The sequence below is a fragment of the Cydia splendana genome, chromosome 12 (genome assembly GCF_910591565.1).
Source record: "Cydia splendana chromosome 12, ilCydSple1.2, whole genome shotgun sequence".
Taxonomy (NCBI): domain Eukaryota; kingdom Metazoa; phylum Arthropoda; class Insecta; order Lepidoptera; family Tortricidae; genus Cydia; species Cydia splendana.
This window is the reverse complement of record NC_085971.1, coordinates 5,830,100-5,858,091: the sequence shown is the minus strand read 5'-3', so window position 1 is coordinate 5,858,091 and position 27,992 is coordinate 5,830,100. Positions and strand designations below refer to the sequence as shown.

Below are 27,992 nucleotides of genomic sequence, written 5' to 3'. Positions count from 1 at the left end.
TTGGTAGAATTTTATAAACATGACATTAATTTCTGGCTACCCTATTTCATGTGTGTGTGGTTTAACAAACAAAGAGGAATTTGCCAATTTTTTTATTAAATAAACCCGTTTATTTCATGCTTATCAATTTTATCGTGTAGGTACGCAGTGTTTTTGTTAAGTGTGCTAAATTTCTAGGCCACGTAGAAGTCTATATTATCCGATTTGCGCGAATAATTTTGGTGTCATGTCAACTTTCGCAGGTCTTGTAACCGAGTAGTCAAACTGGATTGAGGATAATGATGGACTCGGACGCGTCCGGAGCGGACTTCTGCCGATTCTGTCGCTCCGAGGCGACGTCGGACCGGCCATTGTTCCACCCGTGCATCTGCACCGGGTCTATAAAATGGATACATCAAGAATGTCTCGTTCAATGGATGCGATACTCGCGAAACGAGATCTGCGAGTTGTGCGGACACCGGTTTTCCTTTATGCCGATTTACTCGCCGGACATGCCGGGTCGACTGCCGATCCGGGACGTGGTCGGCGGGCTTGTGACGTCAGTCGCGTCAGCTGTTAAGGACTGGCTCCATTATACATTAGTAGCACTCGCCTGGCTCGGCATAGTGCCACTCACGGCTTGTAGGACCTACCGCAGCTTGTTCCTGGGCTCCCTGGACCCTGTAATCTCTTTACCATTTGACATAGTCTCAGCTGAGAACCTGGCTAAGGATGTTTTCTCAGGCTGTTTTGTTGTGACATGTACTTTATTCTCATTTATTGGCCTGGTATGGCTACGAGAACAGATAATGCATGGAGGAGGCCCTGATTGGATGGAACGGGAGAATATTCCACCACCTGCTGCTGAAGATGCTCCGTTACCTGATAATAACAATGACAGGGTGAATGATGGGGCGGGGGATGACGGGGGAGCCAGGGAGGAGGCCCCAGAAGCTGCAGAAGGGGATTTAATAGTTGGGGATGAAGCAAATTGGAACCCTATGGAATGGGATAGAGCTGCAGCGGAAGAGTTAACATGGGCGCGTCTACTGGGCTTAGATGGCTCTATGGTTTTCTTGGAGCATGTATTCTGGGTGGTGTCACTAAATACATTGTTTATAGTGGTGTTTGCATTCTGCCCGTATCATATAGGGAGACTGGGGGCAGCAATGGCTGGTTTTAATGCAGATGGGCCATTCTCGGGGCCCCTGACAGCACTAGCAGGCTATGTGTTGGTCGGAGCCATCTTGGCCGTGCTGCACGGGGCAGCATCACTGCTCCGCCTCCGCAGTGCCAAGAAGGCGCTGGGATTCTGCTATGTGGTTGTGAAAGTGGCTTTGCTGTCAGTTGTGGAGGTAAGTGATTTATTCTTACAATTATTATCAAATAAGAAATCTTAAATATTTATTAAGTGATTTCTAAATTGTGCAATTACAATTACTAATTAGTCTAATTACAGTCATTTATTACATTATGAAACAATAATTACTATTACTCTGTGTAACTAAATGTAAATTAAACTACAATCAGATGTGAAATTTGTGTTTGATGCTAAATTAATTGAAACATGCATAATAAGTCTATTACAATACAATGTTGGACTTAACACCTTATAGCATTCTCTGCCAGTCAACCATTGGACTAGGCTAAACAGAAACTGAGTGTAAACATTGTAGAGTAGACTCAATTCAAGACCATTTACAATTATTTCAGTTAGATATGTAGGTTGTTTATTAACCTGAGATCATGGTTGTTATCAGTTAGTTTTGGTTTTCCTTGTGTAATAGGGTATTATACTGTATTTAAAATGAATTATTTCACACCATGCATGGAATAAAGCACAGATAATTATTATAAAAACACAGATAGGAGTTATTTTTAAACACAAGTTCTATTTAATAAATCGGATAGAAATACAAAAAGTAGGTGCGTTGACCATGACGTCATCATGTAATGTTTCATATAAATTCCATATTAGCAAATCGTTTTGACAGTTCTAAAAAAGTACATAACTGATTTGACTAGTAGGAAAATACCCTATTGGGACCATTATAATTAGAATCTAATAATAATGTCAGTAAATAAACAGATGTTTAGGCATATGTATATAGCGGGGTTCCATAAGAGAAATCGCAGCACTGGAACCTTTACAGTTCTTAAAGTACATACCAATTAATCTGTACAAATCCAGCACGCCTACCACGAAAAACGAAAATCGCACTTTCGTTTTCTGCCTCTATTGCTCTACCATATTTGTGCGTTAGGGCTTGTGCACAAATCACGCGAGGTTCGATAGGGGGTGGGGGGTCACGAAAAAATTACGATAGATCACGTTGGGGGAGGGGGGGTATAAGGAGACCTCACGTGTATTTTTCTACAGTGAACGAAACTAAGAAAAAAACCTACCACATGAGTATATCTACTTTTTCTCGGTTTCGTTAAACATAAATCTTCACTCTACACTTCAAAATAGCGAGTCTATTTAATGAAAATAGAAAAATAAACAAAATTTTCTATATACAATACAATTTATTTATCTTAAAATGAGGTCGAATGAAAAAATTTCAAAAAAATACACATGAGGTGGTGTGGGGGGAGGGGGGTAGCCAAAAACCTCACCAAATATCACCAAGGGGGAGGGGGGGTCAAAAAGTAGCCGAAAACACCTCGCGTGATTTGTGCACAACCCCTTAGTAGCAGATAACGAAATTTCGATTTTCGTTTTTAGATTAAGTAAGTATGTAGGCCCTCAAGTTCCCAAATTCCATGCATTTATACCACAGATACCATTTATACTTACAGATAAATTCCATACATTTATACAACAGCAGTAATGGATATGTTTAATATCAATTAGTAGTAGTACTAAATCACTTTATTGTACAAAAATAGGTTCACATGAAATTCAAATAAACGTAGGTACAAAGGCGAACTTATCCTTATAAGGGATCTCTTCCAGCTAACCTTAGAGTTAATGAGTGGAGTTATCTAACCCTTATTTTCCCTTTTGCAGATCGGAGTGATCCCGCTAGTATGCGGCTGGTGGCTAGACCTCTGTTCCCTCTCCATGTTCGACGCCACCCTCAAGGACCGCGAAGCCAGCCTCCAAGCCGCCCCCTGGACCCTCATGTTCATCCACTGGCTTGTTGGCATGGTCTACGTTTACTACTTCGCTTCTTTCATACTGCTACTAAGAGAAGTACTGAGGCCTGGTGTGCTTTGGTTTTTGAAGAACTTGAATGATCCTGATTTCAGTCCAGTGCAGGTTTGTGTTTTACTTTCTTGTGAAGTTTTGTTTTCTGAATTTTTTACCTCTTGAATCTTCAAGACGAACCAATAACGCGTCCGAAATGACAATCTTAGTTCAATTCAATTTTAAATTAATAATTCAAGGTCGTTTTTTAGCTGGTAAATTTAGACCCCTGGGATTCTAAGGGTTATGAGTTCAAAAGAAAGATTACCCTATTTTGACTAGTAGTGACGACGTCTAGCTTTGGCGTTATTCTCTTTTACGTTTATAAAAAGTATGTCATTATAATTTAATGGCGTTATTGTTAGTACATACATAGTCCTCAGAGGCGCCATATGAGGCCGTCGTATCTCTCTGGCACCAAATCCAGAAATAACCTCAGTGTGATAACCGCTTAAAACCCCCACGACATCATTTCACGATAAGAATTATCATGTTGTGTATTTAATAAAACAGCATACCTACAATTTTTTGTTTGCCAGGAAATGATCCATCTATCAGTATGGAGCCACATCCACCGACTGGTCGCGTCGGCCATGATCTTCGGCACGGCGGTGCTGTTCATGCTGTGGCTGCCTATCCGCGTCATCAAGCACGCGCTGCCCGGCTTCCTGCCGTACGCCGTGGCCGTGCACGCCGAGGCGCCCGTCAACGAGCTCAGCCTAGAGCTGCTGCTGTTGCAAGTGAGATACACTCTTACTGCCAGTACAAAGGAAGGACCTTTAATGCGACTTGTACCATTACACTAACCCGGGGTTAACCGGTTAAACCTGGAGTTACCATGGATACCAGTACAATTTGATACCGGGTTAACGGTTTAACCGCTTAACCTCGGGTTATTGGGATGGTGCAAGTGGCCCTTAGTGGTGCTTCAATCATCGGTTGGGAGCCGGCCGCAAGTTGACGGTTATTGTACTCCACAGTCGCAACATGTGTATCGGTAATTGGGTTCTTTAGCGGCACCTCATTCTTATTCAGTCGCGTAGAGTTTTGTCATTAATATTCTTGAGCTGGTGCTTCTTTTTGTGCTGCGCCTCATGAAGCACAGTTTGTACACCACGGCGATCGTCGCAGAAACGCACGTTTACCAATGACTTGTGCAATTGCAAGTCAGCATGAACATTGCTGCAAGCATAGAAAAAAATCGAAAGCTATTTAAGAGGGCCAATCCGTACGCATCGTCCATTGAGCTCGAGGGGTTTCACTAGTTTTAAACTTGGCCGTACGTCGGTGTTCAGTATAGGTGCACACTCCCGTTTCATCAGCTGGCTAAAAATCTTCAGACACGAGTAAGTAAGAAATATTGGTTTGAACAATAGTATTTTGTTGCAGGTGATCCTCCCTGCTTTGCTAGAGCAGTCGCACACGCGCACTTGGCTGAAGTACGTGGTGCGCGTGTGGTGCGGGCTGGCGGCGGGCGCGCTGGGGCTGCGCTCCTACCTGCTGGGCGAGGCGCGCGGCGAGCCCGACCCCGCCGCGCCGCCGCCGCACCCGCCGCACCAGCTCGGCGCCGCGCACCAGGTCAGTCTCTGTCTGCAGTACGTGGTGCGCGTGTGGTGCGGGCTGGCGGCGGGCGCGCTGGGGCTGCGCTCCTACCTGCTGGGCGAGGCGCGCGGCGAGCCCGACCCCGCCGCGCCGCCGCCGCACCCGCCGCACCAGCTCGGCGCCGCGCACCAGGTCAGTCTCTGTCTGCAGTACGTGGTGCGCGTGTGGTGCGGGCTGGCGGCGGGCGCGCTGGGGCTGCGCTCCTACCTGCTGGGCGAGGCGCGCGGCGAGCCCGACCCCGCCGCGCCGCCGCCGCACCCGCCGCACCAGCTCGGCGCCGCGCACCAGGTCAGTCTCTGTCTGCAGTACGTGGTGCGCGTGTGGTGCGGGCTGGCGGCGGGCGCGCTGGGGCTGCGCTCCTACCTGCTGGGCGAGGCGCGCGGCGAGCCCGACCCCGCCGCGCCGCCGCCGCACCCGCCGCACCAGCTCGGCGCCGCGCACCAGGTCAGTCTCTGTCTGCAGTACGTGGTGCGCGTGTGGTGCGGGCTGGCGGCGGGCGCGCTGGGGCTGCGCTCCTACCTGCTGGGCGAGGCGCGCGGCGAGCCCGACCCCGCCGCGCCGCCGCCGCACCCGCCGCACCAGCTCGGCGCCGCGCACCAGGTCAGTCTCTGTCTGCAGTACGTGGTGCGCGTGTGGTGCGGGCTGGCGGCGGGCGCGCTGGGGCTGCGCTCGTACCTGCTGGGCGAGGCGCGCGGCGAGCCCGACCCCGCCGCGCCGCCGCCGCACCCGCCGCACCAGCTCGGCGCCGCGCACCAGGTCAGTCTCTGTCTGCAGTACGTGGTGCGCGTGTGGTGCGGGCTGGCGGCGGGCGCGCTGGGGCTGCGCTCCTACCTGCTGGGCGAGGCGCGCGGCGAGCCCGACCCCGCCGCGCCGCCGCCGCACCCGCCGCACCAGCTCGGCGCCGCGCACCAGGTCAGTCTCTGTCTGCAGTACGTGGTGCGCGTGTGGTGCGGGCTGGCGGCGGGCGCGCTGGGGCTGCGCTCCTACCTGCTGGGCGAGGCGCGCGGCGAGCCCGACCCCGCCGCGCCGCCGCCGCACCCGCCGCACCAGCTCGGCGCCGCGCACCAGGTCAGTCTCTGTCTGCAGTACGTGGTGCGCGTGTGGTGCGGGCTGGCGGCGGGCGCGCTGGGGCTGCGCTCGTACCTGCTGGGCGAGGCGCGCGGCGAGCCCGACCCCGCCGCGCCGCCGCCGCACCCGCCGCACCAGCTCGGCGCCGCGCACCAGGTCAGTCTCTGTCTGCAGTACGTGGTGCGCGTGTGGTGCGGGCTGGCGGCGGGCGCGCTGGGGCTGCGCTCCTACCTGCTGGGCGAGGCGCGCGGCGAGCCCGACCCCGCCGCGCCGCCGCCGCACCCGCCGCACCAGCTCGGCGCCGCGCACCAGGTCAGTCTCTGTCTGCAGTACGTGGTGCGCGTGTGGTGCGGGCTGGCGGCGGGCGCGCTGGGGCTGCGCTCCTACCTGCTGGGCGAGGCGCGCGGCGAGCCCGACCCCGCCGCGCCGCCGCCGCACCCGCCGCACCAGCTCGGCGCCGCGCACCAGGTCAGTCTCTGTCTGCAGTACGTGGTGCGCGTGTGGTGCGGGCTGGCGGCGGGCGCGCTGGGGCTGCGCTCCTACCTGCTGGGCGAGGCGCGCGGCGAGCCCGACCCCGCCGCGCCGCCGCCGCACCCGCCGCACCAGCTCGGCGCCGCGCACCAGGTCAGTCTCTGTCTGCAGTACGTGGTGCGCGTGTGGTGCGGGCTGGCGGCGGGCGCGCTGGGGCTGCGCTCCTACCTGCTGGGCGAGGCGCGCGGCGAGCCCGACCCCGCCGCGCCGCCGCCGCACCCGCCGCACCAGCTCGGCGCCGCGCACCAGGTCAGTCTCTGTCTGCAGTACGTGGTGCGCGTGTGGTGCGGGCTGGCGGCGGGCGCGCTGGGGCTGCGCTCGTACCTGCTGGGCGAGGCGCGCGGCGAGCCCGACCCCGCCGCGCCGCCGCCGCACCCGCCGCACCAGCTCGGCGCCGCGCACCAGGTCAGTCTCTGTCTGCAGTACGTGGTGCGCGTGTGGTGCGGGCTGGCGGCGGGCGCGCTGGGGCTGCGCTCCTACCTGCTGGGCGAGGCGCGCGGCGAGCCCGACCCCGCCGCGCCGCCGCCGCACCCGCCGCACCAGCTCGGCGCCGCGCACCAGGTCAGTCTCTGTCTGCAGTACGTGGTGCGCGTGTGGTGCGGGCTGGCGGCGGGCGCGCTGGGGCTGCGCTCCTACCTGCTGGGCGAGGCGCGCGGCGAGCCCGACCCCGCCGCGCCGCCGCCGCACCCGCCGCACCAGCTCGGCGCCGCGCACCAGGTCAGTCTCTGTCTGCAGTACGTGGTGCGCGTGTGGTGCGGGCTGGCGGCGGGCGCGCTGGGGCTGCGCTCCTACCTGCTGGGCGAGGCGCGCGGCGAGCCCGACCCCGCCGCGCCGCCGCCGCACCCGCCGCACCAGCTCGGCGCCGCGCACCAGGTCAGTCTCTGTCTGCAGTACGTGGTGCGCGTGTGGTGCGGGCTGGCGGCGGGCGCGCTGGGGCTGCGCTCCTACCTGCTGGGCGAGGCGCGCGGCGAGCCCGACCCCGCCGCGCCGCCGCCGCACCCGCCGCACCAGCTCGGCGCCGCGCACCAGGTCAGTCTCTGTCTGCAGTACGTGGTGCGCGTGTGGTGCGGGCTGGCGGCGGGCGCGCTGGGGCTGCGCTCGTACCTGCTGGGCGAGGCGCGCGGCGAGCCCGACCCCGCCGCGCCGCCGCCGCACCCGCCGCACCAGCTCGGCGCCGCGCACCAGGTCAGTCTCTGTCTGCAGTACGTGGTGCGCGTGTGGTGCGGGCTGGCGGCGGGCGCGCTGGGGCTGCGCTCCTACCTGCTGGGCGAGGCGCGCGGCGAGCCCGACCCCGCCGCGCCGCCGCCGCACCCGCCGCACCAGCTCGGCGCCGCGCACCAGGTCAGTCTCTGTCTGCAGTACGTGGTGCGCGTGTGGTGCGGGCTGGCGGCGGGCGCGCTGGGGCTGCGCTCCTACCTGCTGGGCGAGGCGCGCGGCGAGCCCGACCCCGCCGCGCCGCCGCCGCACCCGCCGCACCAGCTCGGCGCCGCGCACCAGGTCAGTCTCTGTCTGCAGTACGTGGTGCGCGTGTGGTGCGGGCTGGCGGCGGGCGCGCTGGGGCTGCGCTCCTACCTGCTGGGCGAGGCGCGCGGCGAGCCCGACCCCGCCGCGCCGCCGCCGCACCCGCCGCACCAGCTCGGCGCCGCGCACCAGGTCAGTCTCTGTCTGCAGTACGTGGTGCGCGTGTGGTGCGGGCTGGCGGCGGGCGCGCTGGGGCTGCGCTCGTACCTGCTGGGCGAGGCGCGCGGCGAGCCCGACCCCGCCGCGCCGCCGCCGCACCCGCCGCACCAGCTCGGCGCCGCGCACCAGGTCAGTCTCTGTCTGCAGTACGTGGTGCGCGTGTGGTGCGGGCTGGCGGCGGGCGCGCTGGGGCTGCGCTCCTACCTGCTGGGCGAGGCGCGCGGCGAGCCCGACCCCGCCGCGCCGCCGCCGCACCCGCCGCACCAGCTCGGCGCCGCGCACCAGGTCAGTCTCTGTCTGCAGTACGTGGTGCGCGTGTGGTGCGGGCTGGCGGCGGGCGCGCTGGGGCTGCGCTCGTACCTGCTGGGCGAGGCGCGCGGCGAGCCCGACCCCGCCGCGCCGCCGCCGCACCCGCCGCACCAGCTCGGCGCCGCGCACCAGGTCAGTCTCTGTCTGCAGTACGTGGTGCGCGTGTGGTGCGGGCTGGCGGCGGACGCGCTGGGGCTGCGCTCCTACCTGCTGGGCGAGGCGCGCGGCGAGCCCGACCCCGCCGCGCCGCCGCCGCACCCGCCGCACCAGCTCGGCGCCGCGCACCAGGTCAGTCTCTGTCTGCAGTACGTGGTGCGCGTGTGGTGCGGGCTGGCGGCGGGCGCGCTGGGGCTGCGCTCCTACCTGCTGGGCGAGGCGCGCGGCGAGCCCGACCCCGCCGCGCCGCCGCCGCACCCGCCGCACCAGCTCGGCGCCGCGCACCAGGTCAGTCTCTGTCTGCAGTACGTGGTGCGCGTGTGGTGCGGGCTGGCGGCGGACGCGCTGGGGCTGCGCTCCTACCTGCTGGGCGAGGCGCGCGGCGAGCCCGACCCCGCCGCGCCGCCGCCGCACCCGCCGCACCAGCTCGGCGCCGCGCACCAGGTCAGTCTCTGTCTGCAGTACGTGGTGCGCGTGTGGTGCGGGCTGGCGGCGGGCGCGCTGGGGCTGCGCTCCTACCTGCTGGGCGAGGCGCGCGGCGAGCCCGACCCCGCCGCGCCGCCGCCGCACCCGCCGCACCAGCTCGGCGCCGCGCACCAGGTCAGTCTCTGTCTGCAGTACGTGGTGCGCGTGTGGTGCGGGCTGGCGGCGGGCGCGCTGGGGCTGCGCTCCTACCTGCTGGGCGAGGCGCGCGGCGAGCCCGACCCCGCCGCGCCGCCGCCGCACCCGCCGCACCAGCTCGGCGCCGCGCACCAGGTCAGTCTCTGTCTGCAGTACGTGGTGCGCGTGTGGTGCGGGCTGGCGGCGGGCGCGCTGGGGCTGCGCTCCTACCTGCTGGGCGAGGCGCGCGGCGAGCCCGACCCCGCCGCGCCGCCGCCGCACCCGCCGCACCAGCTCGGCGCCGCGCACCAGGTCAGTCTCTGTCTGCAGTACGTGGTGCGCGTGTGGTGCGGGCTGGCGGCGGGCGCGCTGGGGCTGCGCTCCTACCTGCTGGGCGAGGCGCGCGGCGAGCCCGACCCCGCCGCGCCGCCGCCGCACCCGCCGCACCAGCTCGGCGCCGCGCACCAGGTCAGTCTCTGTCTGCAGTACGTGGTGCGCGTGTGGTGCGGGCTGGCGGCGGGCGCGCTGGGGCTGCGCTCCTACCTGCTGGGCGAGGCGCGCGGCGAGCCCGACCCCGCCGCGCCGCCGCCGCACCCGCCGCACCAGCTCGGCGCCGCGCACCAGGTCAGTGTCTGTCCGAAGATGGCTGGTTACCTGCTGCTCTCATACTAATCTCATTTTGTTAGAGGTGGTTCCCACGCTGAGTGTTCCTAGGTACAGATTAGGTCTCCGACGGTTTTCCTTATCTTCAATACGATCTCGCAACTTGGACTCAATGAAAAAATTGTCCAACTGAATATCTATTCGCTTTTGGTTTCTGTCAAAAATATAGTCCTTGTACCCTACAATATTGTGTTTTTCCACAGGCCCTAATGCGCCGCGACGGCCCGGCCGGCTACGAACCGTACGTCCGCGTGGCGTGGTTCCCGCTACGGCTGGCCGCTCTGCTCGTCTTGGTGTCTCTATCCTTGGTGCTGGCTAGCGCTCTCACACTGGTAAGGATAAGGACGTCTCTCTCTAGCTCAGTCGTAGACCCTAATGCGCCGCGACGGCCCGGCCGGCTACGAACCATACGTCCGTGTGGCGTGGTTCCCGCTACGGCTGGCCGCTCTGCTCGTCTTGGTGTCTCTATCCTTGGTGCTGGCTAGCGCTCTCACACTGGTAAGGATAAGGACGTCTCTCTCTAGCTCAGTCGTAGACCCTAATGCGCCGCGACGGCCCGGCCGGCTACGAACCATACGTCCGCGTGGCGTGGTTCCCGCTACGGCTGGCCGCTCTGCTCGTCTTGGTGTCTCTATCCTTGGTGCTGGCTAGCGCTCTCACACTGGTAAGGATAAGGACGTTTCTCTCTAGCTCAGTCGTAGACCCTAATGCGCCGCGACGGCCCGGCCGGCTACGAACCATACGTCCGCGTGGCGTGGTTCCCGCTACGGCTGGCCGCTCTGCTCGTCTTGGTGTCTCTATCCTTGGTGCTGGCTAGCGCTCTCACACTGGTAAGGATAAGGACGTCTCTCTCTAGCTCAGTCGTAGACCCTAATGCGCCGCGACGGCCCGGCCGGCTACGAACCATACGTCCGTGTGGCGTGGTTCCCGCTACGGCTGGCCGCTCTGCTCGTCTTGGTGTCTCTATCCTTGGTGCTGGCCAGCGCTCTCACACTGGTAAGGACGCCTTTCTATAGTCCAGTCGTAGGTTCTAATGCGCCGCCATGGCCCAGCCGGATACGAACCACGTGACGCCAAGAAACCTGTTTTTCTACTTAGCGTATCTGCACAGTTTCTACACTTCACAAGTCACAACTTTTTAGCTTCGCACCCAGCCACCTTCAAGTAACCGGGAAACAAACATTTTAAAAAGTCCTTACAGATTTAGAACCCCGTTTGTAATCTTAAAGTCGGTTAAACATGTTGTAAATTAATTTATAATTGTTTTGTAGGTGATCCCAGTGGCGATAGGCAGGAAAGTTATGGCGCTATGGTTGCCTAAAGCGTCAGAAGGTGTACACGAACTTTATACTGCTGCATGTGGTAAGTCCCTTTTTGTATTAACATTGTAGTACCTACTACCTAGATTGTACTTCATTCTGATGCCCTTATTGAAAAGAACCTCCTTAATTAAAAGCCTAAATATGCAGCAGCCATGGATGAATTGTGATATGTGGGCTACGTGGGGAGTGCTAAATTTTAAACTACAGAAGACTATGAATCGATTTTGAGTTCTGAACGAAAAGGTTTTTAAATTTAAGAAATTACAACCGTCTATTCTTATGGCCACGATAGCCGCCGCGATGGAAACTCCGTAATTTGGAGACATGAACCCAGACCCAGAATGATACGAGTATGTGTAAATTGTTTAAAGCCCCGTCTCCATATCGCGCGGCAAACTATCGAACATTGGCTCGCTCGAACGTGCCGCGCGACGAATCATTCATTGTCGGTTTTTCGACGCGCGGCAAAGGAATGTTCGCGCGCAGTTGGAACGGATGTGTATATATTTCAGTTGGCTCGCGCGGCCGCATACATGGATAATGAAAAGTGTCGTACATTAATTAAATTATACGGCACTAAACAGTTTCTATGGAACAGTAAATGTAGTGATTATCGCAACAGATCATTTTTCTATTTGGCTATACTTCGTTCCGAATAATTTATTTTTGTGATATAATGTGGTCGATCGTCGGATCGCCTGCCGCGCTATAGTTAAAGATGGTACCAAAATTGGCTCGCGAGCCAAAATACAGGTTTGCCGCGGTCGAACAATGCTCGCGCGGCCGCCGCGCGATATCGAGACGCGGCTTAACATTACGGAGGTATCGTATGATTTTTATTGTGGATGGATTAGCTGCCGGTGGTGAATATTACAAAACCGGGTGTTACATCAGTCAAATCTTACAATAAAAAAACAATGCGTGATGTAGTTCTGTATTTTTTCTACATTGTTTGGAGTCCTTGGAGGAATGTGATACTGTGTACTGTGTTTTGCAAGCAAAAAAAAGTTGTGCTCTCTGCGTAATTTGCGAAAAACTCCTAAAATTTCGGACTTTTTTCAGATTTTACGGTTTCATTATAAAACTATGGGTTTTTGGTCAAAATTTGCTGTGTAATGTTGAAAGTATATTAAATTTGGAACAATTTAAGCCCATAAACAGCGCTGTATGTCAAATAGTTCTTGAGATATAGAGCTTTAAAAAAAAGGGATTTTTTTTCCTTGAATGAAATTTTTAGTTTTTCCTATATTTTAAGACAAATATCGGCACAAACGCTCATCCTATGAGGTATATTGCAATAAACAAAGTTGTAGCAAATTTAATTACCTTTCATTTAAGTGCAAAAAAGCGTCAGTAAGTCATACAGTTCTCTAGTTATCGTAAAAAAATGAAATTGCTATAATGGGGAAGGCACCTAATGTATTGTTTAAGGCATTGTCAAAATCCCTACAAAAGGCAGTACCATCTACGAGAACGTAATCTACGATTAGCTTTTACCGGTTTTCCCCGATAGCAGCAGAGCGATATCGGAGATCAACCATTTTTAAAATGCACCCCCCTCTTAAGGACTTCATTCATTCAGTAATTAAATCAAGATACAATCTGTAGTTTGGCTTGTTTCTCGGCCCCACTTTTTGGTTGTAGCCATAGATCCCACGATGCCGATTCTGATTTATGTTTTTGCGTTTTTGGATTTGTATTTATGGTTTTGAACTTGTTTTGATACGACCTTGACAATAGTTCACGGTAATTGGCGTGGTGTTGGTGAAACACCCTGAAATTACTGGAAGTCATGTCATTAGTATCTAGCTCGCGCTCGCTTATTGGTGCTCTTGAGTGTACTCTGAGTCGTGGTAATACAAGATCACGATAAAATCCTAACCATAACAAATTGATACATCAGAATCAGCTACTATTACCCACTCTAGGTATACGTTTGTGTTATAATCCACGGGTTTTAACTAGCAATATCCTATTAGTCTTTACTAGATAGGTGTATAAATTGACAAACCATATCATTAATAGAAAAAGAACTGAACGAAAGACGTAGATAAGTATAGATAAGTGTGTGTTGACATGATCTGAAACAAGTTCAAACCCATAACAAATTGTTAAATCAGAATCGGCATCTTGGAATCTATGGCTACAACCAAAAGTGGGGCCGAGAAACAAGCCAAACTACAGATTGTATCTTGATTTCATTACTGAAGGAATAAAGTGCTTAAGAGGTGAGTGCATTTAAAAAATGGTTGATCTCTGGCATTGCTCTGCTTCTATCGGGAAACACCGGTAATAGATAATCGTAGATTGCGTTCTCGACGATGGTACTGCCTTTTGAAGGGATTTTGACAATGCATAAAACAATACATTAGTTGCCTTCCCCATTATAGCAATTTAATTTTTTTACGATAACTAGAGAACTGTAAGACTTACTGACTTTTACTAGCACTTAAATGAAAGGTAATTAAATTTGCTACAACTTTATTCCTTGCAATATATCTCATAGCATGAGCGGTTGTGCCGATATTTGTCTTAAAAAATAGGAAAAACTAAAAATTTCATTCCAAGGAAAAAAATATCCTTTTTTAAAGCCCCATATCTCAAGAACTATTTGACATACGTCACTGTTTATAAGCTTAAATTGTTCAAAATTTAATATACTTTCAACATTACATAGCAAGTTTTGACCAAAAACCCATAGTTTTATAATGAAACTGTAAAATCTGAAAAAAGTCCGAAATTTTAGCAGTTTTTCGCAAATTACGCAGAGAGCACAACTTTTTTTTGCTTGCAAAACATAGTCTGACATTCCTCCAAGGACTCCACACAATATACAAAAAATACAGAACTACATCACGCATTGTTTTTTTAAGAGATTTTTTTGTAAGATTTGACTGGTGTATGTGGTGTGTTCCCCCTAGGCATGTACGTGTGCTGGGCGCTGGGCCGCGGCGGCACGCTGCTGGCGGGCTGGGCGCGCGGCGGGCGGCGGGCGCTGCTGGCGCGCGCGGCCACGTGGGCGCGCATCGCCGCGCGCGCCGCCGCCGCCGCGCTCGCGCTGCTCGGCCTCGTGCCGCTGCTGTTCGGCCTGCTGCTCGAGCTGGTCAGTGTCCACTCTACTATATGCTACCTACACAGCTACGCTAGGCACGCTGCTGGCGGGCTGGGCGCGCGGCGGGCGGCGGGCGCTGCTGGCGCGCGCGGCCACGTGGGCGCGCATCGCCGCGCGCGCCGCCGCCGCCGCGCTCGCGCTGCTCGGCCTCGTGCCGCTGCTGTTCGGCCTGCTGCTCGAGCTGGTCAGTGTCCACTCTACTATATGCTACCTACACAGCTACGCTAGGCACGCTGCTGGCGCGCGCGGCCACGTGGGCGCGCATCGCCGCGCGCGCCGCCGCCGCCGCGCTCGCGCTGCTCGGCCTCGTGCCGCTGCTGTTCGGCCTGCTGCTCGAGCTGGTCAGTGTCCACTCTACTATATGCTACCTACACAGCTACGCTAGGCACGCTGCTGGCGGGCTGGGCGCGCGGCGGGCGGCGGGCGCTGCTGGCGCGCGCGGCCACGTGGGCGCGCATCGCCGCGCGCGCCGCCGCCGCCGCGCTCGCGCTGCTCGGCCTCGTGCCGCTGCTGTTCGGCCTGCTGCTCGAGCTGGTCAGTGTCCACTCTACTATATGCTACCTACACAGCTACGCTAGGCACGCTGCTGGCGCGCGCGGCCACGTGGGCGCGCATCGCCGCGCGCGCCGCCGCCGCCGCGCTCGCGCTGCTCGGCCTCGTGCCGCTGCTGTTCGGCCTGCTGCTCGAGCTGGTCAGTGTCCACTCTACTATATGCTACCTACACAGCTACGCTAGGCACGCTGCTGGCGGGGTGGGCGCGCGGCGGGCGGCGGGCGCTGCTGGCGCGCGCGGCCACGTGGGCGCGCATCGCCGCGCGCGCCGCCGCCGCCGCGCTCGCGCTGCTCGGCCTCGTGCCGCTGCTGTTCGGCCTGCTGCTCGAGCTGGTCAGTGTCCACTCTACTATATGCTACCTACACAGCTACGCTAGGCACGCTGCTGGCGCGCGCGGCCACGTGGGCGCGCATCGCCGCGCGCGCCGCCGCCGCCGCGCTCGCGCTGCTCGGCCTCGTGCCGCTGCTGTTCGGCCTGCTGCTCGAGCTGGTCAGTGTCCACTCTACTATATGCTACCTACACAGCTACGCTAGGCACGCTGCTGGCGCGCGCGGCCACGTGGGCGCGCATCGCCGCGCGCGCCGCCGCCGCCGCGCTCGCGCTGCTCGGCCTCGTGCCGCTGCTGTTCGGCCTGCTGCTCGAGCTGGTCAGTGTCCACTCTACTATACGCTACCTACACAGCTACGCTAGGCACGCTGCTGGCGCGCGCGGCCACGTGGGCGCGCATCGCCGCGCGCGCCGCCGCCGCCGCGCTCGCGCTGCTCGGCCTCGTGCCGCTGCTGTTCGGCCTGCTGCTCGAGCTGGTCAGTGTCCACTCTACTATATGCTACCTACACAGCTACGCTAGGCACGCTGCTGGCGCGCGCGGCCACGTGGGCGCGCATCGCCGCGCGCGCCGCCGCCGCCGCGCTCGCGCTGCTCGGCCTCGTGCCGCTGCTGTTCGGCCTGCTGCTCGAGCTGGTCAGTGTCCACTCTACTATATGCTACCTGTATAGCTAAGCTCCAGATGTCTAGCCTGTGGGGGAGAATTTCTGCAAGTCTTACTTGGAAAATAAGAGAGATTGCTACGTCTTTTGAACTTTTTGACTCTTCAATAGGACTAATTGGGAATGTCTACGTGTGCTCGTTAACATTCTGCGAAAAGTGTAAAACGGATAAATTTTAACTTGGAATTTGCTGGCGCTTTGACAACTTTTCACTGGCGCTAAAACACTACAGCGCACGCACCTTATTATAGTTATTATCAATTTGTTTATTGCTAATATTTAATTTAGCTTTATTTAGTCAATCTTTCCATTTGGTACTCCTCGATTAATCCGTTATTGCTGGAGACTGGAACATAAGCGGAAAGTCGACAAAAACTGTTTTTATATTTTATAAACAGCATATTCTAATACCACCCTTTCTTATTAGTAAAGTGAATACATTCTTTCAGGTCCTAGTGATCCCCCTCCGAGTACCTCTTGAACAATCCCCAGTGCTATTCGTGTGGCAAGACTGGGCGCTCGGCGTGCTCTACACGAAGATCGTGTGCGCGCTGACAATGATGGGGCCGGACTGGTCCATGCGGCGCGCTATTGAGAAGGCGTACAGGGACGGCATACGAGAGATGGATCTTAAGTAAGTACGCTTTAATAGTAGTGGCCCTAGTAGAGATCCCTGTGGAACACTGTGACACGGCACTTTGTATGGTTAGTTCAGTTTAACGTTTTTAGGATTGTCTCGAATATAGTGTAGTTTTGTTCTATGGCAAGGAAGTCTTTGATGTAGCAACAATATACATGACAGGCATTCAGCCAATAGGAAACAAATTGAAGCTGATGGTGTTGCTACTTCAAATTAAATCCTAAATTTATGGAATAATATTTATAAATATTTAAATCAAAAACTTAATTTATAAATACAAAATAGGTTGAAATATATTCAAATAATTGAATATGATTTATTTCTTTGGGTTATACTTGCATATAAAATTATTCCATGAATTTCATTAGTTACTGTTATTTTGATTGTGTCATCCCAGGGACAGAATGGTTTGAGATCATTTCCTGGCTGGTTTTCGCCCCGGATGGGCATCTTTTATACATAGAACAGTGAAGCGAAGTACATCATGCTCTGGTAGCATCGATCAGAGGCTTGGTTATGCAGTAGCCGCTGCATCCATGAGCTAGGGAGCTCATGCTGTTGTTATTTTGCCACAAACAGTAAGTAGAATATGATAATATATGGATGTCCTCAGGTGCAACTCCTTGTTGAATCTTTGTTTGACCATTTCGCTTTGTTTCCAGTCTGCTGGTAAAACAATGTTGGTGGGAGGGAATATCAGAGCTGTGAGATGAGTCCACTCTAGGAATTTCCAGCTGGTGAGAAACTTAGATCATATAATGTCTCTTAGGTTAGCAGAGCACATGCTTCTAGTTATTAATCTTGAATTGTTTCTTTCAGCTGATTGGGGTTTTTCGTTTTTATGTTACTACGTATGTGAAATCAGTTCGCATATCAGAGTATGGAAGTCTGTCCATATTCCTAAAACTTCAAGTGTGTCTGGTGAGCAGTTCGCCATAAGAATTTCGCTCTTCTGCTGGATGGAGGTGACGTCACCTTCTAACTGAGACCTTAGTCCTTCGGCGTTGCTCTGCGGTGTCGGGTCAGATTCCCGCTGCAGCAAATCAGCTCCGGCACAGCGGAGGATCACACGTCGGGCTTGAACTGGTGGAACATTGTTATGAGGTTGGTGTACGCTTTCCTTCCGTCCTAGAAGCATTTCAAAATTTAAAGTTAAAGAATTTAGTAGAATCATATGTGATGGCAAATGATAATTTAGGGACTAACAAATTTAGATAGGTCTGCTTGTAAATCATTTTAGAACCATTTCTGGCACGACCCAGCTCTGTCGTCTGACATTATTAAAATAAGGTGCTTATGCTAGCTTAATGATTTACATGTAGAATAACTGCCCATGTTCGAATTAGTAATAAATGATGTGTCACAAAAACTAACTTTCATTCATGTCCTTTATTGCCCTGAATAGTTGATGGAAATAAGTTTAGCACCTGCTTGAGCTTTTGGTAAGATTTAGTTTTTATTTAATTTAGTAACTTTAATTGTCCGTGAGTTTCCTCAGGGAAAGCCCACAGCCGGGCTAGGAATATTTACGTGACAATTTGGCGCCCAACGTGGGGGCTTAGATCATATAATGTCTCTTAGGAATAACGCTTTCAACACCTTGAAGAATGCATTAGTGACAGCTCCGATTCTGGCGGTTCCAGACTTTAGCAAAGTTTTCTCGGTACACGCTGATGCATCTTCATATGGCGTAGGTGGCATGCTCTCACAGACTATTGATGGCCAGGAGCATCCTATTGCGTACGTTAGTCGTTCTCTGAACAAGTGTGAACGTAATTACAGCGCGACGGAAAGAGAGGCTCTTGCGGTTTTGTTTTCGGTTGAGAAGTTCCAAGCATATTTAGGCTCGCGTCGGTTTAAGGTGATTACGGATCACGCGTCACTAAAGTGGTTCATGAACCTGGAAAATCCATCGGGCAGGTTGGCACGTTGGGGTTGCAGACTGTCTCAATTTGATTTTGATATTGAGCACAGGAAGGGCTCCGACAATGTCGTACCTGATGCGCTGTCCAGGCTCATGAAGGTTGACGCCGTGGACCAAGTGAATCCTAACGACGTGACTGACGAATGGTATGACAGGACGTTTAAAGGTTGTGAAACTTTGCCGGCCAATTTCCCAAACTATAGTATTAGGGGAGGGAAATTGTACCGGTTGAGTAAAAACAAGTATAATCTTTTGCGAGAGTTTGACTGGAAGGAGGTAGTGCGTAAGGGTGATAGGAACGCTGTTTTACACGCGAATCATTGCGAACCAACCGCGGCACATTTTGGAGTATTTAAAACTCATAGGCGGTTGTCGTTGACATACTATTGGCCAGGGATGTATAAGGACGTTGTCGATTTCGTGAAGGCTTGCGATACCTGTGCAGCCTATAAGCATTCACAGAAAGCGACTCCAGGTCTCATGGGACAGCCAAAAGTATGTGATCGACCGATGTTAGCGTTAAGTATTGATTTGGTAGGTCCCCTTCCGCGCTCTCGTGCAGGATTTACGTTTTTGTTTGTGGTTACGTGTTGCTTTTCAAAGTATACGCTTCTTTTTCCGCTTCGCCGCGCAACCAGCGCGTTGGTGGCGAAGACTTTTGAGCACCATGTCATTTTGAAGCACGGTGTACCCGAAACCGTAATTACTGATAACGGAGTTCAGTTTACGGGATCGGAATTTAGACAGTTGATGAAGCGTTATAACGTACCTAAAGTTTTTTACGGACCTCGATATACTCCACAGGTAAACCTGGTTGAGCGATACAATAAAACGGTCATGACAGCTGTAGCTTCGTACGTAAAGGAGAACCATAGGACTTGGGACGAAAAATTGCACCAAATTCAGTTTGCAATAAACAGTGCAGTAAATGAAACCACAAATGAATCTCCTTTCTTTTTAGTTCATGCTAGAGAGCCAGTTATCAATGGGTCGTTTTATAAGGACACAGATAGGGATTACGAGCCGGGTGTACCTAGGGAGGAATATGCGGGTAATTTCGGGATTTTAAAGGATATTTTTCATCAGGTTAGGTTACGTTTATTGAGAGCACACGAAACAAATGCTAGGAATTATAATTTGAGAAGACGTCCAGAACAATTTGCAGTAGGCGATTTAGTATGGAAACGTAATTATGTGCAGAGTGACGCACAAAATTTCAGGATGGCGAAACTCGCCCCGAAATATGTTAAGTGTAGAGTAAAGGCAGTGTTGTCGCCTTTAGTCTACGAGTTAGAGACGGAAGATGGTCACTGTATAGGATCATGGCACATTAAAGACCTGAAAGGGAAGGTAGCAGCTTCTGGTTTGGTGAACGGTGGACGTGCGGCTCGCGTACAGGGTACTGCTCGCCGCGCCACCATCGTTGACTGAACAGGGTGAACGGTGGACGTGCGGCCCGCGTACAGGGTACTGCTCGCCGCGCCGCCACCGTTAACTGAACAATAGAGCTCACACAGGTTTTTATGGTTGTAGTTTAGCAACAGTGTTAAATATTGCAAAGTCATATTTAATCACCAATTGTCAGAGACGTGGCGAACAGGTATAACTGTTTCACCACACAGTATGAACGTGGAAGGATGCTACGAACTGAAAGGGATGAATGTATGGAGCGGCGCAACCATAGCTCAATTAACGTCAAGAGCGTTGTCTTTAATGTGAAGTTTTTTGCTGTCGTGCGAAGTCACGCAGGATTTAGGTGTTATGGTGCTGATGGTTTTAGCCAACACGTGGCGGATTCCGTGCATGTGTGGATTGGCGTTGTTTTTTTTGGTGTGAGAAGGAGAGGCTTTATTTTGTGAGGTATCGCAGGGCGCGCACTGCATACCGCGGACGTTGTTTTTCGGTATGGTTATGTAGTCCGTTTATTTTTTCTCTCAGCACACGTTCTCAGGCACATAACACATAATAATAATTTAGCTAACTAGCGGTTAGTAATTTTGGATATTTAGAATTTTGTTTGGAATGCAATTTCGTATTAAGCTACTCTAGTTTATATAGGTAAACTTGTAGTAGGAATTGTTTGATTTTAATTTTGCCCGGTCTAGCAGAGAAGATTTTGAGTATGCTGAACATCGGTCCTGGCAGTTGGTTTGGTTTTGCCAGCGCAACTGGGTAAAGTTGTGCTGGTAGAACCAAGGGATGGTTTACTGGATAGTTGGATATTGCGATGTGGATTTTTCCGGCTGTGCGGATACCACATATTTTTTTTGTATTTAGGTTGTGTGGGTTTGAGAAAAAAAAAATTCAAAATTTATTGGTTTATTGGTTTTGGTATGTGGAGTTGTGTGGTTTACTTTGGCTTTTCTGTTGGATAGCAATCTCGATCCTGCGGCAATCACTTCGGTGGTGGTTTTTGTTTTGGGTTCTCCCATACTAAGTATGGTTGAGGTTGTTCTGTTTGTTTTTTTTTTCGTTTCTTGTGACACATGATTTAGATTAGATAGTCGCTGAGGACAGCGAGCGTTTTACCCTTGGTAAAACGCAACAGCGGGGAGAGGGGTATTGTGACACGGCACTTTGTATGGTTAGTTCAGTTTAACGTTTTTAGGATTGTCTCGAATATAGTGTAGTTTTGTTCTATGGCAAGGAAGTCTTTGATGTAGCAACAATATACATGACAGGCATTCAGCCAATAGGAAACAAATTGAAGCTGATGGTGTTGCTACTTCAAATTAAATCCTAAATTTATGGAATAATATTAATAAATATTTAAATCAAAAACTTAATTTATAAATACAAAATAGGTTGAAATATATTCAAATAATTGAATATGATTTATTTCTTTGGGTTATACTTGCATATAAAATTATTCCATGAATTTCATTAGTTACTGTTATTTTGATTGTGTCATCCCAGGGACAGAATGGTTTGAGATCATTTCCTGGCTGGTTTTCGCCCTGGATGGGCATCTTTTATACATAGAACAGTGAAGCGAAGTACATCATGCTCTGGTAGCATCGATCAGAGGCTTGGTTATGCAGTAGCCGCTGCATCCATGAGCTAGGGAGCTCATGCTGTTGTTATTTTGCCACAAACAGTAAGTAGAATATGATAATATATGGATGTCCTCAGGTGCAACTCCTTGTTGAATCTTTGTTTGACCATTTCGCTTTGTTTCCAGTCTGCTGGTAAAACAATGTTGGTGGGAGGGAATATCAGAGCTGTGAGATGAGTCCACTCTAGGAATTTCCAGCTGGTGAGAAACTTAGATCATATAATGTCTCTTAGGTTAGCAGAGCACATGCTTCTAGTTATTAATCTTGAATTGTTTCTTTCAGCTGATTGGGGTTTTTCGTTTTTATGTTACTACGTATGTGAAATCAGTTCGCATATCAGAGTATGGAAGTCTGTCCATATTCCTAAAACTTCAAGTGTGTCTGGTGAGCAGTTCGCCATAAGAATTTCGCTCTTCTGCTGGATGGAGGTGACGTCACCTTCTAACTGAGACCTTAGTCCTTCGGCGTTGCTCTGCGGTGTCGGGTCAGATTCCCGCTGCAGCAAATCAGCTCCGGCACAGCGGAGGATCACACGTCGGGCTTGAACTGGTGGAACATTGTTATGAGGTTGGTGTACGCTTTCCTTCCGTCCTAGAAGCATTTCAAAATTTAAAGTTAAAGAATTTAGTAGAATCATATGTGATGGCAAATGATAATTTAGGGACTAACAAATTTAGATAGGTCTGCTTGTAAATCATTTTAGAACCATTTCTGGCACGACCCAGCTCTGTCGTCTGACATTATTAAAATAAGGTGCTTATGCTAGCTTAATGATTTACATGTAGAATAACTGCCCATGTTCGAATTAGTAATAAATGATATGTCACAAAAACTAACTTTCATTCATGTCCTTTATTGCCCTGAATAGTTGATGGAAATAAGTTTAGCACCTGCTTGAGCTTTTGGTAAGATTTAGTTTTTATTTAATTTAGTAACTTTAATTGTCCGTGAGTTTCCTCAGGGAAAGCCCACAGCCGGGCTAGGAATATTTACGTGACAACACCATGTGGTAACGTTACGAAATTTGACATAATATGTGAAAACTACAGCCGTCTGAGACTCATTCACGATGTAGATTGAAGTTCCTACTAAGAGTACTAAGTAATTCCTATTATATACAAAAGTTGATATTATTAAATAATAAAACATTATCAACCGTGTCAAATGCCATTATATAATCAGCGACATTAAATCACCTTGTATACGTTGCACAGTAGTCCGTTTAAGCTAACTCTGCACTGGTTTAGACGTGACAAAATGTGGTGTGCCTTTGGTGACACTATCATACTCCATCACTGCATAGTCTGTGTTAGAAATGAGGTTACGTTACACGCTTTCTGCCTTTGCCTTCGTTCTTCGTTATTTTGAAATGCAGTAAAAACATTTGTCGTGTACAGGTTCATCCTGACGGAGGTGGCGGCGCCGATCGTGTGCTGGCTGGGGCTGGCGCTGGCCGTGCCGTACGCGGTGGCGCACAGCGTGGCGCCGCTGCTGACCATGTCGCCCGCGCAGCGCAACCTGCTCGCGCGCCGCGTCTACCCCGCGCTGCTGCTGCTGCTTGTTCTGTCGGCGCTGGCGCAGCTGCAGGTAATGTTTACGATAATTTAGTCGGCACGTTCGTTAATGCCTTAGTCTCCGGTTGACAAGAACGACTACCTTCATTTTTATAAAGAGTGGATTCCAATATTCCAACCAGGATTCCAACTTTGTTTATTATTTCTTTATTTATTTATTTATTTCTCTTCTTAAGTTAGGCATTTTACAATATCGATATAAAAGTAAAATATAAAAAACAAAACGGACTATGTTTATTGTGCATAAGGAAGGACCCTCTAGGCATGGACAGTCACATTTATTGTTTACCCTTCAAGGGCCCTCCACACTCGTGCGCGAATCTCGGCGTGAAGACGCGAACGCGACTGTGGCGTCGATCGATTTCGCAGATTGTTCGCGCCTTGTTCCCCGTTTTTCGTCGGTTTTTCGGCCCGCGTCAAAGGAATCGCGAACCGCGAACTCGCAAGACTCCACATTACACAGTATTTTGGCTCCTCTGTGGAACGATAAATATTAATTATATTATGATTAATTGATTATATTCAATTAAGCAGCTATATTTTACGGTTTTACAACAAAACAAAATGGAAAAACAGCTTAATCACGTATGATGCCATAGATAACTAACTGTTAAGCTCGATCAGCTGATGCTTTTCCGCCATCTTCCGGCAAATCAAACTGTGAAATCGCCGTGAAGTTGTGCGAGTGTGGAGTCATCCGTCAACGATTCACGCACATAGTCTGGAGAGGGCTTCAGAACAAAGTTGGACATTTTCAAAGTTAATTTTAATTATCTCTTCCAGATTCGACAGTTCCGCAAATTATACGAGCACATAAAGAACGACAAGTACCTCGTCGGGCAGCGGCTCGTCAACTACGACCACCGGCGACATAAACCGCAGACCGTCGCCGCCAACTGAGCGAGACAGGCAATGAGACAGAGAGAGAATAGCAAGAGTTGACTGGCCACTTTCCATGGACGTTCTGTTTTAGACTACAGGTTTTGTTTATATCAAATATGTTTTTGAGGATTGCCGTAAAATATACCAACTTTAGATAAAATGATCATTTTGAAAGAGGTGTGATGATATTTTTATTCAGGTTAAAACAGTCTACAGATGGGCCGAACATTCGGTAATTATTCGGTATTCGGCCGAATAGTTCAGTTCGAACTGCCGAATATTTACCGAATAAACAAATCTTTTTAAGGGCGTCCGCTAGCTGGTAATGGTGCACTTCGCGGCCTGGCATGAGACGGTTCCGTTTCTTTTCATATTTTCATAAACATTCCCGGCCGGTCCAGAGGGGAGGGGTCGAAAAGTTCAAAAACACGTGCGGAGCGGAGTGCAAATCGCGGACCTGTGTGAATTTGTTTTCAGCGTTTTAGGCAGTTTTAGCCTAACCGAATATTCGTATTCGGCAAAGTCCATATTCGGCCCATCTCTAAATCAGTCCAATATTAAATATTGGAAATATTGGATTGGAAAAATTTTCTGCTTTCGATTTTACGGTATGCTCAAAAACAAGATTACAGACTGCTCCTCCAATTATTAAATGATTACTTTGATAAAGGTTCTCGTGTATAATGGAATAGTTAACTACTTAATGCACTCTATTTCTTAAATTATAATTATATTTCCTTTATGACATTTGTCGACGTACCTTTCTGTAGCTAACTTAGTTTTGGGTTATAAAATTTATTGATTGTGATTGGGCTAGGAAATGAGCCGAAACAAACTAAAATTGATTTTTTTTATTAAAAGACATTAGAGTGAGAATGTGGTTTTTGGGAATTGAACATTAGTAAAGTCGAGGGTGAAACAATGAAGAACGAACGACATAAGTGATATATTATAAACACGTATAAAAGTGCTTTTCGAATGGCGAGGCAAGGCGTACAAACAGCAACACTGTGGACCTTATTACAAAAGGCGTAAGGTCTACCGGTGGATAGTTAAGAGTGTGGGCGATAAACTAAGGCCCACTTGCACCATTCCACTAACCCGGGGTTAATCGGTTAAACCGTTAACCAAGTGTCAAATTGTACTGGTAACCATTGTAACTCCATGGTTTAATCAGTTAACCCTGGGTTAGTGAATGGTGCAAGTGGCCCTAATAGTAATTAGTTTTATCGCCGATAATATGATTGTTTCCATTCTGCCTCGAAAAGCACCATGGTATGCTGTGGCAACATTTAAACTAGACTTTCCGCATGGTTTTAAAATAGAAAAAAAATTATAGACTGATCAAAAATACAAATAAATGAAATGAGTTTAAATTAATTTAAATGGATTAATCTATGTATTTAGGTACGATATTCTATTTATTTAATATTTTTATGTGTCTAGTTTGTTATTCTTTTACAACATATATAATATACGTGGGGAGGCCTTTGTCCAGCAGTGGGGCACCAAAGCTAATAAAAAGAAACCAAATGAACAAAGTAAGAATTTTGGTCTACTTTCATTGTTGAGCCTATATGAATATTCGATTTATATATTTTTCTTGGACTATTTTTGATGAGGCTATAATTAAATATATTTTAAGTACAATTCGATGTTGGGAGATGTATTTAACAATGATGTATTTTTTTATGTCTATGTATTTATTAGTATTTAAGTGCACCTCCCAACCGGTTTACCTTGGCTGCTTTGTTGGTAACATTTTAAAATTAACCGTATTACCTTTGATAAGCCAATTTTCAAAGGCCTATTTTTTTAATGTAGGTCATTAGTGTCATTACTACGGTGACGTTTTACTGAGGTTTTAAATTAATTATTTGTTAAACATTTTTATCGTACAGTCGCCATCAGATATATCTGAGCGGCCTAGGCGCTCACAAACATCTGAACACGCCTCTATTGTCAAGGCTGTGTGTTCAGATATTTTTGAGCACCTTGGCCGCTCCAATATATTTGATGGCGACTTACCACACTAATATGATAGAAAAATTAGTTCGTAAAATGAGACTACCATGAATATGTAGTTATGTGGGAAAAGGAGAACAATGCTTCTTGCAAAAAAAAACGAATAATCTTTTTTCGTCGTTGACGTCACATTTTACTGAAAATTAATAAGGAATTCCTAAGATAGTCATAGTGAAATGGTGAGAATACGCAAACTTAATTACAATCTCTTGAATGTCGTTAAAACATTATAGGTGAGAAACAGCCAAGGAAAAAGCACCTACCTACCCTATTGTTTCGTAGTATTTTACTTGACGGTATTTTGGCTATTTATCATTTGGAACTAACGAGAAACAGAAAAGTTCAAATGTAAAAAGTGAGAATATCGTCTTACCCCCCCTTATTTATAAACGCGCTACAAACCTCAATTAGCTAATAATCGTTTGTCTTTATCTGTCATTCTGACTTAGGTATTTGTAAGAAAGGGATAAAACATAATTTAACTAAATCAGGTCCGTAAAATTATATGAATAAGGGGGTTAGTTAAAATATGTAACTAGTAATACCACTCTAGGGTAACGTATATTTTTACTTCAATCTTACTTTACGACCCTTATGCATTTTTTACAATGGTAACACTGCACCTTTATAAAATATATGCCGCAGATATAACAAAATAGACCATTGATTTTTGAGGTATGTAATTGGCTAATAAATCCGTTTATTTAAGACAACATAGGTCCAACACAATCATATTATAATGTAAAAAGCAGAATTAGTAATAAAATAATAAACATTCATTCATTCTTTTAAAATTATGGCTTCAGTGCAGTGGGACTATTTCACCAGTATCAAGGTATTGGGAGCAAAATACGACGACTAAAATTGTACGGTTAGTACAAGATAGTGTACGATGATTTTATTAGCTCTTGTAAAGCGATAGCTGGACTTTACAAGTAGCACGTGGACTACCGGCCGTTGACTCCAAAATGGTGGTTAAACGCATTTCAAGATCAATTCTCCATTCAATGCACATTACCACATTAGTTTACTGTTAAGCTATCGATATTACACTTTAAACAATATTAATGAGCAAAAAACAAAGGAATTAATCACGACGCGTGACTATCAAGATGGCGCTTGAACCGGAAGTCAAATAATAAACAGTAGGTATAGAAATGTTGAAATATTTGAACATTCCTGACATTTATAAAAAGGCTAAGGAAGAGGTGGGGCCGTCTTACGATATGTCTTTCTTACTCTTACTTTAACATTCTAAGTGCACGAGGTCATTGCCAGAGTAATTTGCTTGAATGCATTAAAACGAAAATGTATGTAGAACAAAGAGGTTGAAGGGTTTTAATATCTGCGGTCTATGTCGCTTGCCAAACTTGTAACTTTTGGAAGACTTGAGGTTTTTACGTGTTAAGTCTTCGTGTTGTTATCAATTTTTAAGTATTCTACTCTTATTATGTTATTTGTAGTAGGTCATCGTTGACTTGGGTCGGATAATGCAAGAATTTAAAATACTATTTACATAACGCCTAGCCAGAAATATATGAGGTATTTATTTACTTAAACGTTCATACTGAAATATGTTTCTGGTGCGGCATTACTTGTATTTGATTCCCTAGTATTGTTAAGTAGTTTTTACTCTTTATTTATTTTACACTTACTGCTCAATCTTGTATCCAATTTCTTTCTTGTTATTTTTTTAAGGTGCTAGAGTAGTATGTTTATCATGGATATTAGAGGATTTATCTCTTTCCCACTTATTTAGTGTGAAAGAGATAAATGGCAGTCCAGCGATAAACTATTATATGCTAGTAACTTAGTTTTTTAGATTTGTTTTTGTTTCTTTGCCCACGCTACTATACTATGTGTTGTAATTTTAATGTAAATTTTAAATAGTTATGGTCGAATGATAATATTTGATAGTTAACGGTGATATTGTACCGTTAGACGGCTTTAGATGCAGGAATCAGCAATTTGTAAACAAATTAAATGAATTATTGAAAGCCATTGTTTTTTCATGGTATCCACAGACAAGACATCCTCCAGACTGAGCATAGTAGCTCTACCCCCTCTGCCACGCATACGGTAGTTTTACTCCATTTTAGAGTCGAAAGTGTCTTTGTGTGACGTCCGTGTCTTTGAAC

At 49.7% G+C, this 27,992-nt stretch overlaps 1 protein-coding gene across 1 annotated transcript; it reads left to right on the top strand.

Moving 5' to 3' along the window:
• Positions 1-8: 8 nt before the first annotated feature.
• On the top strand, positions 9-27,851 carry LOC134795356 (E3 ubiquitin-protein ligase MARCHF6). Its single transcript, XM_063767184.1, has 11 exons — positions 9-140; positions 243-1,334; positions 2,993-3,244; positions 3,712-3,912; positions 4,562-4,750; positions 9,985-10,113; positions 11,053-11,143; positions 14,025-14,206; positions 16,203-16,387; positions 22,771-22,960; positions 23,731-27,851. The coding sequence occupies exons 2-11, from the start codon at positions 279-281 to the stop codon at positions 23,845-23,847; spliced, it is 2,592 nt and encodes an 863-aa protein (XP_063623254.1). The 5' UTR covers positions 9-140; positions 243-278; the 3' UTR covers positions 23,848-27,851.
• The last annotated feature ends 141 nt before the right edge of the window (positions 27,852-27,992 follow it).

What these genes read in the sequence shown, in the direction of transcription:
- LOC134795356 (XM_063767184.1), top strand. Translation starts at nt 279, where the DNA reads ATGATGGACTCGGACGCGTCCGGAGCGGACTTCTGCCGATTCTGTCGC. An exon ending in TCGGCCTGCTGCTCGAGCTG is followed by an intron (nt 14,207 to 16,202) that starts GTCAGTGTCCAC and finishes ACATTCTTTCAG; the next exon opens with GTCCTAGTGATCCCCCTCCG. An exon ending in ATACGAGAGATGGATCTTAA is followed by an intron (nt 16,388 to 22,770) that starts GTAAGTACGCTT and finishes TGTCGTGTACAG; the next exon opens with GTTCATCCTGACGGAGGTGG.